This window comes from Phoca vitulina, unplaced genomic scaffold (genome assembly GCF_004348235.1).
Source record: "Phoca vitulina isolate PV1807 unplaced genomic scaffold, GSC_HSeal_1.0 scaffold5, whole genome shotgun sequence".
Taxonomy (NCBI): domain Eukaryota; kingdom Metazoa; phylum Chordata; class Mammalia; order Carnivora; family Phocidae; genus Phoca; species Phoca vitulina.
This window is the reverse complement of record NW_022589708.1, coordinates 60970095-60982260: the sequence shown is the minus strand read 5'-3', so window position 1 is coordinate 60982260 and position 12166 is coordinate 60970095. Positions and strand designations below refer to the sequence as shown.

General features: G+C 49.7%; 1 protein-coding gene across 1 annotated transcript; it reads right to left on the bottom strand.

Moving 5' to 3' along the window:
- Positions 1-10328: 10328 nt before the first annotated feature.
- Positions 10329-11166, bottom strand: LOC116631335 (transcription factor BTF3-like). The gene has a single exon (XM_032402492.1). The coding sequence runs from the start codon at positions 11065-11067 to the stop codon at positions 10579-10581; it is 489 nt and encodes a 162-aa protein (XP_032258383.1). The 5' UTR covers positions 11068-11166; the 3' UTR covers positions 10329-10578.
- Positions 11167-12166: the final 1000 nt, after the last annotated feature.

The following is a 12166-nucleotide window of genomic DNA, read 5'->3' as shown; positions in this document are numbered from 1 at the left end:
GTGGGAAGAAAGAACATTGACAATCTTTGAGGGCCCCGAGTCTGCCGTTTGGGACCTGTGAGTTTGGAATTCCCTGCGGGCACGGGGACCAGGGGTCAAGCCAGGATTGTGATAATATTGTGATTTATTGAGCACCAGCTGCAAGTCAGGCGCGTTCATGAATCTCATTTAATCCTCATACACTTTGCAGCTTGGGAAAGTGGACTCGGAGGTGGTAAATACTTGTGCAGACACTTAGTAAATCACTGAAGTACTCTGACCACAGGGCTCTTCTGTCTTTGCTCTTGAGTCTGTGGAGTTCCTAATCTCCATCCAAGGTCTCCCTCTCCTCCCTCCCCTGCGCACCCTCTCTGGGGCAAGCAGGACTCTTAGGACTCCCCCTACACCCTTCCATCCTGCAGTGTCACATCCACACTGGCTGTGTTTGTTCAGAAAGACGTGCATTTGTTCAGAAAGACGTGCATTTGTTCAGAAAGATGAGCCTGTGGATGTAGCTGATCCCTGGGAAGCCCTTTAGAAAAGGAAGGCAAGCTTGCCCTGCCGAGCTCCATGGACATATTCGCCCCTTTCAGGGGTATGCTACAAAACAAACAGGTGTAATGCGGGACTGGGAGGTGCGTGGGCTGTGATCCATAAACCACATCTTCTCTGTAAGAAAAGTCTTTGCGTGGCCAGTAGGCGGGATGCAGGGCTTTACCCACAGGTGAGTGTTAAGTGGGGGCCTTGCTTGTGCTCCTCAGTGCAATGGAGTGGACCAAGCACTGGGTTTGGATGCAGACCTGAGTTCGAATCCCTCCTTGGGCGCATCAGTCAGCTTCCTGGAACCTGAGGATCAAGGGAGAAAGCTGCATACGAATGCTTGGAGGGTGGAGGAATGAAGAAAGGGGAGGAGGCTATGAATGGTCAATCTACCCCTGCTGAGTTTAATTGGAGTGGACAGAGTGTGTTTGATATGGTCTTCAGGAGAAAGTCACCAAGGTGATGGAGAAATTTCAGGTGGGTGACTTAAATGCTCAAATTTAAAGATTCCTTGGGTAACTGAGCTGAGGTGACCCTGAGGGACTACTAGCCAAATGTCCTCCAGGGAGCCAGGCCCTGCCTGGGAGACACACGCTGGGATGAAGGGCTGGGCTTCTTCCTGCCTTGAAGGCCCAAAGTGCCAAACCCTAGTCAGAGCCTGGCAGCATCCTGTGACGTTTTTGTCTACACTAAAATGCAGATAAGAAGAAATAAGTTTTCAACAAGAGAAGAACTTATTGAAAATAGAGATCATGAACTGAGGCACCGTGTTATGTATGAATAAAGCCTTTCTATGTCTCTTCTCAATTTTCACATGGACACACGTAAAATACTGCAGTTTCCACTGTTTGACAGAGGATGAACCAACACAAGACTACAGAGGCCGTTCACTGTGAGCCCACGAAGCTTCAGCTTCACGGCCCCGCTGGTGCACGGGCCCCTGCCCGCCCTGGAAGGCACCCAGCACCACGTTCTCATGGTCATGTGTTTTGTAAGTTTTGCCAAGTAAGTTACTCTATTTGCAACTGGTTAAGACTGGTCTCTCTTTCTATGTGATGTCCCCTCCAGCACACGTTTCTTTGTGTCAAGTGACACTGGATGACCACCGTAAATTTTGGGGTAAGGGGATGTCAAGTTCATCATACACTGAGTTTGGGTAGAGTGAGCTATGTTTATGGGGTTTGTGGTCACTTCTGTGTACGGTTCAGGCTAGCTCCCTGTGTAGAAATGGCTCTAAGGACTACTCCTAGTAGTCCTTCCTGACTTACCCAGTGTCGTGGCGGGGCGAGTGTGGATCTATATGGAGGCGTATGGATCTGGGAGGAGACACAGGTCTGGAAGCTCGAAGCTACTCTGTGGAGAATTCTCCCAAAGATAAGACGTGCAAAATTGTTAGCAGAGGAGTTGATTCTCATTGATAGAAGTTCTCTCCTGTCAGGAATATACTTGATAATGCAGCATATACAATTATAAACACGACATACATCGTTTCATTTTTTGATGGCAATTGCAAGAAATAAATAGAATTAATCACAGTTGCTGTGTTTTTAGGGCACAAATCAATAGTAACAGCGTATATAATGAATATGACTATGTGTGAAGTTGCATCTTCATGAAGTCCCACTGTCAATGATGAAGACATTTCCATCAACCAAACCAGGGGAAAGACTGAATTATCTTTTATAAAACTGTTGTCATAGGAAGAGGTGATCAGAACCCTCAAATGTAGGATAAAAGTATTACATAAGGGTGTTATTATTTTTCTGGATCGTTGGTGTTTGTGGTATTTGTAAGCTCTTTAATATCTGTAATTTGTTGTGAAGTTTTTTACATTCTAAATCATAATTTCATACCTAATTTTGTATTTGTGATTTTTATAGACCTGAGAATGTGCCCAACCGGGATGCCTGGGTGGCTCCGTTGCTTAAGCATCCGACTCTTGATTTTGGCTCAGGTCTTGATCTCAGGATCATGAGTTCAAGCCCCTTATTGTGCTCCATGCTGGGCATGGAACCTACTTAAAAAGAGAGAGAGAGAGAGAGAGAGAGAGAATGTGCCCAACCATATAAATTTTAAGCCACACAAAACTTGGATCTATCCCAGGGGTGCCTGGGTGGCTCAGCTGGTTAAACATCCGACTCTTAATTTTGGCTCAGGTCATGATCTCAAGAATTGTGAGATCGAGCCCTGCATTGGGCTGGGCGTGGAGCCTGCTTAAGATTCTCTCCCTCTCCCTCTGCCCACCCTCCACCCCTGCTCATGCACGCTCTCTCTCTCTCTCTGTCTCTCAAAACAATGACAAAAACTTGGATCTATCCCTAACGGGGTAGTTAAGCCACAAACTGAAGTCATAGCCACTAAGTGGTCCAAACAGGATTCAAATCCAGAGTCCCAGTGCTGGCCTCATGGTGTGTCTCAGACTCCAACACGCATCCGTTCACCTGGAGCTCTTGTGAAAGTCAGATTCTGATTCAGTAGATGTAGGCTGGGGCCCTACTGGCATGACTGCTATTCTGTGGGCTGCAGTCTGAGGAGCCAGGGTCTCTAAGCTAATGCACCATTTGGTTTTCTCGTGCAGTGTGATTAGGTCACTATAACGGCTTCCTTAGCAACAGGGTCTAGCTCACCTGATTTCCTCATTAACACCCCCCTTCCCCTCCCTCCAACCCTCAAGGCATGTATGGTATTGAGAAGTTTCTTGAACACACTTTACACTACCCAGCTTCCCTCTTACACACTTATGGAGCACCTATGATGGGTTGAATAGTTTCTATTGATCATTGCGAATGCTCCTGAGTACTTGGCTCCCAGGGGGCATGTTCCCATCTTGTGGATGAGAACATTGCCATTCAAGGAGGCATATAACTTGCCTGCGGTGGCAAGGTCAGTGTTTGAACTCACATCTCCTGCCTCTCCTTACCTGGTGGCGTGTGGGCTAAGCGCGGAATCCAGGAGTCAGCCTGTGTTCCCAAGGAGAATACCTCCGCCAGGCACCTACTCTCAGGTGGGAGCCACCTGCATCTCTCCTCTCTTCAGGTCTCTGCCTTGGGCTTGGCCCTAAATGCTGCATGCCTTCATTCCTGGTCCATTAAATGGGCTTAATGGGACCCACCTCATCGAATTTTATGGGGATTAAATGACGCATTCCCTGACGAGTTACACGATACTACTCATGCTAGCCCATAGCACCTGTAGAAGTGGTCACTGTTGTCCCTGGGATAAGCTGACCTTGGCAATCAGGTGGGTAGTCCTTCCAGCTTGTACCCTGGGCTTCCTTCTTCCTGGTGTATGTTAAGAAGAGACCGTGTTAAAACATAAGGACATCTGAAAACATCTCAAACCCCGCAGAGTGCCGAGCAGAGACGAAGGGCTTGATGGCAGCTAATTGTCCCCTGGCAGATGTCAGTTTCGCCTGTCTGTCTCTCTCGGTGTGTTCGCAGCTGTGTGGCAGGCTGACGGCCTCTGGCATTCTCTTCCTGTCTTGGTCCTCCCAGGTGCACCAAAACCCCCAGCCATGCTGCCTAATTTACCGCAGGCCCGCCTGATGACAAACACTGCAGTGATCTTATGTGTCGTCTTTAGAACACGTGAAGCAATATTATTTTCAGAGACTTCAGACATTTGTCCTGTGGATACAGTTTCCAGGAGAAAATGCCAACAGATGGGGGCAGGCTGCATTCCCGGGCTGTCCCTATCCTCTGGAGGCTTCTGTTCATTAGCATCCCCGAGAAGGACGTGCACCATAATGGCTGCAGACTCAGGGTGGTCTTGCCTCAGGCTCTGTAGCCCAGAAGGTCCGACTTCCACATCCCCAGGCAGCCTGGCCTGGATTTGGGTTACTTTTTAAACTGCCCCTGCAATGCAGCTGCAAATCCAGAGAAAGAGGAGCGCAGGTCCTGCTCACCAGGGAACAGCTCGCTGAGCACACGCTGTCCCTGGCATGGCGAGCAGGCAGACAGTATAATTACAGTCATTCCAGGAGATGCATTCTGCTGAATTGCCCCTTTAGGACCACCCCTCCTAGTTCTTTGGTGCCACTACAATTTTTTTCAAACCCTTTGCTAAATTTCAAAATGTCACAGGTAAAAGCAAACCTCCTCACTTAGCTTCTTGGTTATTTGTTTAGGATTTTATGTATCTCATTTTATATATATATTGCAATAGATTGTCCCGCCTCTGGGGGGGAAGAGAGGGTTCCAAGAGTGGAGCGGAAGATGACTTCAACCACACTCCATGTGGAACATTAGCTTCAGGACAACAACAGCGTAGACTGAGCCCTGGGGATGCAGTTTGCCTTCTCTGGTTCTTAATTTGGTGTCTGAATCAACAGGCTTTGTGCCCAGAAAGAGGAAGAGAAAAAGCCGTGGAATGTTTTTCCTCGGAAAACTTTGTCTAATGGCCACCTGTTAGTACTGGATGCCAGACAGCACTCTGGGCCCAGGGGATGAATTTCAGAACTCTGAAGTCCTTTCTCCTAATCATTTCCATCCGTGTACTTTATAGATTCCAAAGCAGTTCTTCTGCCTCTTCCGTGCACGTATTCAGTCATCCGCCTAGTGAGCATGTATAACACGTTAGCTGTGTGCTGGGACGGCACTGGGCACGGGGGATACTGCTCTTGCCCTCCAGTTGCCTCTGAGCCAGTGTGGGAGGCAGACACGCAGAGAGCACACTCAGTGCCACTCCCGGGAGAAGCCCAGGGTCTGGGGTGTGTGGGATGGCACCTGCTCCGTGTGGGAGGGGGACAGATGAGGCTCCCTGGAGGGGACCTGGATAAATCAGTGGGGGCTGCCTAGAAAGAAACTTTGGGGAAAGAACAAAGATATTTAAAGGGAGATTTTAAAAAGTCTGGCTGAATGATGCACCCCGGAAACCGTCTCTCTAATCTCCCCAGGGTCTTTAGTGAGAACCCCTCTCTGTGAATGCACGGTGGCCGGGGGCTCTGTCCAGGATGCCTAGGACGCGCTGGCCTTGCAGCTCGAAGGGCATGGGTGACAGCTGAGGCTGCTGCTTCCACGTGAGACAGAGAATGCTGTTTGCAGAGCGGTCCTAGGCTGCAACGTGAAGGCAAAGCCCGCAAACCCAGGCCGCAGGAACTCTGCATTCCATGCATTTATTCAGTCATTTCCTATTAACCGAATACTTGTTACATGCCTTGTTCTAGGCGCTAGGAGAACAAGCGGTGAATACCACTGGGTCAGTGCCCTTCTGGACCCTTATGTAATATGGGGAGAGGGTAGCAATCAACAGACAGTTACATCTAGGGTATGCCGGATGGTGATGGAGGAAGGCGAAGGAAACGAGCCAGTGTAGGGCTGAAGTGGGGACGGGGGGACACACTGGCAGGTGACATTTGAGCAAACACTCACGGGTGTAAACCATGTGGATCCCCAAAGTAAGCGGGTCCCAGGCAGAGGAAATACTAAAGTGCAGAAGCCCAGGGAGCAGTGGGCTTTCGGTGCCCAGGGAGAGGCAAGGTGGCCTGGAGTGAGTGTGTGGTAGGAGAGGAGGAGAGGGGCACTGGCAGTGGGGTGCCTCGGGGGCTCTACGTCTGAGCAAAGTGAGGAGCCAGTGGAGGTCTGGCCAGAGGAGCGGCATGATGTGACTTACGTTTAATAGCTTGTCCACTGTCAGGTCAGCGCAGGCCCATCTTCAGAGCTGTGTACTGGTGCCTAGCAAAAAAAAAGTCAGGAGTCTACAGAAACTGATTAGACAAAAATATTTCTAGAACATTCTGTACATGGTGGACATTTTGCTAGGCGGTTTGGTCCTTACCCTGAGGGAGTGAGCCCCCTGGGTGATGGGAGGACATAGGCACACAGGGAGATGACAAGTCCGTGCAGGGCGCTGCACTGTGTACATTCAGGGAGGTGCGCTGGCTATCTCGGAAATGGCACCCAAGCAGGTGAGCCCAGGTGGCCAGGTGAGAGACATTCTCTCTGTGTGCCAGCATCCCCTAAGTGCCTTGGGGCTTCTCCTGGGGATAGGGTTAGTGTGTTTCAGTTGCACATGGGATCGCTGAGGATCATGGCAGACAGAGGTGAGCCAGTCTGCCCTTTCCTGGAGGCGTTGAGTCTGGAAAGCATAGTCTGTCTCATTTGGGAGGGGCTAAGTAAACAGCGCTTCCATAAAGCACAGGTCAATGAGAAAACTTGAATTTTATTTATGAAACTACCTACCAGGATGTGCCATGAAGAGTAATCTCAGTCAAGCCTCCCAATCAATAATTTCAGACCACAAACACTGGAACACCAAAGTGATAAGGTAGTGGGTGCTCTGGTTAGCTATTGTTACTTCACAAATGACCTCAAAACTTACTGACCTAAAATAACGATTTATTATTCCTCATGATTCCATTTGCTGGGAGGTCCTCCTGTCTTGTCTGGGCTCACTCGTGGGGCTGTGTTCAGCTAGGGGGTTCCATCTGGGGATGGATGCAGCTGAGATGCTGTGTCATCTGGGCCCTTCTTCCTCATGCAGTACTGTTCTAAAATATAGGTTCTATTGTTACTCAGGCATGGGGAGGCCAACAGATCAGGAGATGATGCCGTCAAAAAGAGAGCTTGTTATAATCACAAATCCCTGGAGGAGAAAGCACGCCAGGCCACGCAGGGCCAATGGGGAAGCACCAGGGTCAAGGCAGGAGGCAGAGGAAGTGAAGGGAAAATGTGGGCAAGAGCCTTCACTGTGGTTCCGTGGGAAGGAATAGGTGAGGCAGGGCAAGGAGATTTAGGATTGGCCAGTTGGAGTAATTTCAGCAGGCTCTGGAGCGCAGGGGCTGTCCCTAGTAGTTTGGCATATTTCAGGCAGGTGGATAGGAGCCCAGAGCCTGAAAGCCCAATAAAAGAGATACTTGGAGTGTGGGCCCTGGATTGGTTTGTTTTGTGTATGAAAAGCATGTTCATGGGAAAGCTGCTTACTATCTCTAGGAATTGGCTGGCCCTGGGAGGGGCAGTCCCTCGGGGTCAGCAAGCCCAGATGTCAACGCGGCAGAGCACAGAAAACAAAAGACATGGTTCCCACAGGTCTCCAGGCCTCTCTCCACATGGTCTCTCAGTAAGAGCTCTCGCGTGGGCTTCCTGAAATGATGGCCAGGGCATTCAAGGGAGGAGCAGAAGCCCCAAGGCCTCTTCAGGCCTCAGCTTGGAAGGTATGCAACATCACGTCCACGTGGTCAAAGAATCTCAGAGCTGCTCCAGATTCATGCTCTTGCTGAGAGGAGAGGAACCCTTACCGTGCCAGGATGATAGCCGTTGTCGCCATCTTGTCAAACAATCCGCCACGGGTGTGCTTCTAGAATGCTGCTAAGGCCTTCTGGCAGGAAGGACAGAAAGATGTGGAGTTCCAGCTCCTCTGTCTTTACCTGAGTGTGGACAGCGTGTGACTTCCCTCCCCCCATTGGTCCCAGCCGCCAGGGTCAGTTGGGTGTTTGCCCTGGAGTCCCCAGGGCCCTTTTCTACTTTTCCGGGAGGGTTGTTGAGGCTCTGAGCTGCTATCCCTCAAACGGCCTCAAGGCCTGGAATCCCGGGGAAGAGCCTACCTGCTCTGGCAGGGAGCCCAGGGCTGTTTGCTGACTGTTTGAAGGCCTTAGGGTCAGGCTCTCTCGTATTATATTCCCATCAGGAGTTAAAGTCACCCGTAACTTCCCCCACAGGAGCACAGATGCTTTATTGTCGACATGCTATTTGTGAAGCATGTGGGGTTGGGGCCAGTAAGAGCCACCTTTCATCTCACACGTTAGGCCCATGGAGCACTTTCTCGTATGTTCTCTTGTGTGTTCTCACAGCCTCATGGAGGACGCATCCTGCTTTTTCGAGTGAGGACCCTGCGGCTCTGGTGGTCTCCGGGACTCCCCGGGTGTCTACATTGGCTTGGGCCTCAGGAGGTGTCCTGGACCCATGGGTGAAGCTAATGGAGCCCTGCAAATGCTCTCCCACTTTGTTAATATGGGTGCTTCAGGGAGTGACTTCTGCCTCCTGTTAAAGCTCTTCTCTCCGGCTGTTCTCATTAGATGATTTCTGCCTTTGAATCAGTCCCCTTAGTGTTGTGAGGAGTTACCCATAGCCAGGGGAGTACCGCTCGGACACCCCTAGAGACAGCCCAGCCCTTCCCCTGCTCCACCCAGCTCTTGCTCCAAAGACCCCAGCGGGGCCCTCCATTTGCTGGGAGCAGATCTCAGTCCCTAAGAACAAGCCTGTGGAAAGCCAAACAGCCTCTCAACTCTGGACCCCCAGGTCGCCTCCATAGCACAGTGATGGGATTCAGTGAGAGAGTGAGTCATTTGTTCTGCTTCTAAGAGTCTGAGCTGGACACCCACCTGTTTGCTTCAGAATCCCAACAAGAGAAGCTGCCCCTGTCAATCTGTCTCGAGGTAAAGAAGACTGAGTCATTGCTAAGTCAGTACCCAGCATAGCACCATGGACCACTCTCCCCAGACACCCAAGGGCATTCGCGGAGGATAACGAAGGCAGAATCTCTCAGAGTTAGGTCCCGTTTCTCTGGAAACCAGAGTGCAGTCTTTCTGCGTTTCCTGTTACTCGGAGGCTTCTACAATCCCTACAGAGACCCAGGGGAGTCCAGAGCAGAGGCCACACGTCAGGATTCCATTTCCTGCTCCGAGGCTGACTCAGCTGTTCGGATTCGCCCCTTTGCCTCTGCTCTCGAGGCGCTTCCTTTATGAACAGAGGTAACTCACCTGCCAGAAAAAGATTTTGGAGAGCTGCTAATGAGGCATCCGGGTTTCCCTTACAACATCCTGAAAAAGATGCTGTCCAAACAAGAGGGTCCCGAGATGTAAGGGCATCTCCCTGACGAGGGGCAGGGTGCGGTGCAGGTCCAGGCCACAGGTGCTGGGACTGCTCCAAAATCATGCACCTCCCCGGCTGTTGTTCCTGAAGTCCTGCTTCCTGGGCCCGCTCCTGCTGATGGCTCTTTTCTCCAGAGAAGGACAGTCTCTTCCTTCCTGTACAAGCCACCTACAAAAGTCAGCCTGGGACCAACACTGCTTTGCAGTGTCTGTTTTTCCCCAGAGGGTTCTCAACCACCAGTGACTTTGACCTCCCCCAGGGGACATTTGGCAGTGTCTGGGGACGTTTCTTCTTGTAGCTGCTGGAAGTGCTATTGGCATCAAGGGAATAAAGGTCAGGGATTCTGCTTCTCATCTTACGGTGCACAGAAAGGCCCCACAATAAAGAATTATCCAGAGGAGCCTGGCTGGCTCAGTTGGAGGAGCCTGCAGCTCTTGATCTCGGGGTCATGAATTCGAGCCCCACATTAGGTGTAGAGATTGCTTAAATAAATAAATAAACTTAAAAAAAAAGAAAAGCCTAAAAAAAATCATTCAGTCCATGGTGTCCATGGTGATGAGGTTAAGAGGCTCCCTCGGCCTCCCCTCCCATCCCCTCATGGTGACGAGGTGCCCTTCACCTAGCAAATGAAGTCCAAGAGTATCCCCAAGCCATCAGCACTTTTCACAATACCTTGAAAGTGGGCCATGCTTGTTTTATCTCTTCTGATCTCGAGCCTCCTTTTTTCCATGCTCATATTAGCAATTCCTAATCAAGCCTGGGGAAAATTGTCCATTACCACTATTCATTAGTGTCCATTAGCTATTGAAGGCCAGGTGATATTTTCCCAGATCTCCCTGTTATTCTCCATCATCCTCACTGTCACTGACAACAGCACTGACCTCACAGTTGTCATAAATATTGCATATAAGCTAGCCCACAAGCAGTCATCAGTCAATTGCCTGGGGCCTGACGCCACCTGAATTCACTTCCTGCCATCGTGTATTTCTTTTTTTTTCCTAGGCAAAGAACTTTATTAACCTTGTTTCAAACTTTATTCCCAGGCTTCTTCAGCTTAACTAGCTGCAAAGAATGAATTGTGTATAAGCAAAAACTGAAAAGAGCTGCAGTGTCCAAGGGGCTTGGGCTTAAAAATATTAGAGATCTAGATTTTATCAGATCCACGAACAAAATTTTAAAAAGCAGTCATAATATAAAATAGCAGCTCCCAGTAACTTCTTCAAGTTTTATGTTCTTCAGAAGTTGACTCAATTCAGTTTGCTTCATTCTTGGAAGCTTCATCAAAATTCTCCACAAGATCTGGAACTTCATCATCATCATCCTCTCCAGTAGCAAGTGGTGCTTTTCCATCCACAGATTGTTTGGGCAGAGCTTCAGCCAGTCTTCTTAAACTAGTCAGACTGTCTGCACCAAGTTGGTTTAAGATACTGGGTAACATTTCTGTCAGCTGCTTTGTCTCAGCATGGCCTGTAATGGTGAAAGTGTTTGCTGCCAGTGATGCCTGAACTTTGGGGTTGTTAAAGTGGATCACTGTTCCTTGGTTTGTGAACATATTCACTTCCTCAATACCAGAGATATTGTTTACCCCTAACTTCTTTAAGGAGAACTGAAGTTTTTTATCATCTGCTGTAGCCGTCCTATGAACCACCTTCTTCTTTCGGCGAGCAGTTCCTTTCCCACCAATGCGCACTTGTGCTTGCAGTTTGGTGAGGTTCTCCTGGTTCATGATAGTTTCTTTCATCTTGTTGGAGCGGAAATGGGACCGCGCGGGGGAATAGGGTTGGCGCTCAGGGGGTCTCAGGCGGACCAGCTGAGATTAGGAGCACACACGCGGGGACGCAAGATGCCAGCTAGAGGGAGGCCGGAAGTCCATCGTGTATTTCTTAACTGTAAAGTAAGCAGCGCTAAAACCGTACATGGGCTCCTCAACAACATCATTGTCCTCATCATCCCCATCGTCACCATTGCTGTCGTTACCTTTGTAAGCCAGCCAACTAGCAGCCTTGAAGTCCATGATGGTGGAGGTGGCGACTGGGAAGCAGCTGTTCAGAGCACCCCTAAATTTCCAGCAGCCAAGAGCACAGACATTCCGTCCTGGGCTGGAGTTCACTTTGTCCAGTGTGGACACAATTTTATTAGGCGCTATTGGCATCTGAGCCTCTGGTGACCAGGTCCTATTTTCTACACACACACACACACACACACACTGCTTTGTCTTTTCCATTTTTCAGTTACCAGTAGTAGAGCTTGATCATTGCTTCCTCCTCTGGTCCCCCAGAAATTGAGACTTTTGGGTGTATTAACTTAGCATTTGACTCAGTGAGATGCCCAGGGCCTCCTGCTTCCACACCGGGGGACTGGGATGAAGAGTGTCCTGGTATAGGGGTGGGATAGCTAGAAGGCAGTTTGCCCTCTACTTGGTGACCTTCCTGATCTGTCCGGTGGAGAGAGCACCCAGAGCCTGACACGACAACTGAGGCATTGTCAGCCATGATGTAGAGTCTCTCCCCTCCCCCTCCTGCTCCCTGGACCTCCCCTCACAACCTTCCATAGCACACTTAGGAATGATTCACCAAGTGTCACACCGGGAAGCAAGACTTGAATAGTAACGAGAGGAAAGCACTATAGTTAGGTAGTATTGATCATCTCTGTATGCACTTTATTTATTTGCAAGCACCTTATAGGACCTAGTTAGTAATAAATAAAGAGCCTCCAGATCACCTTGCTGCTCCCCACTGCTCCATTTCTGCTGACACTCTTCATGAATGCAATTCTGGTTGTGTGCCTCTTGGTGACCCAAACTGAGGAGAGGGTACCCACAAACGGCATGTAAAGTACTT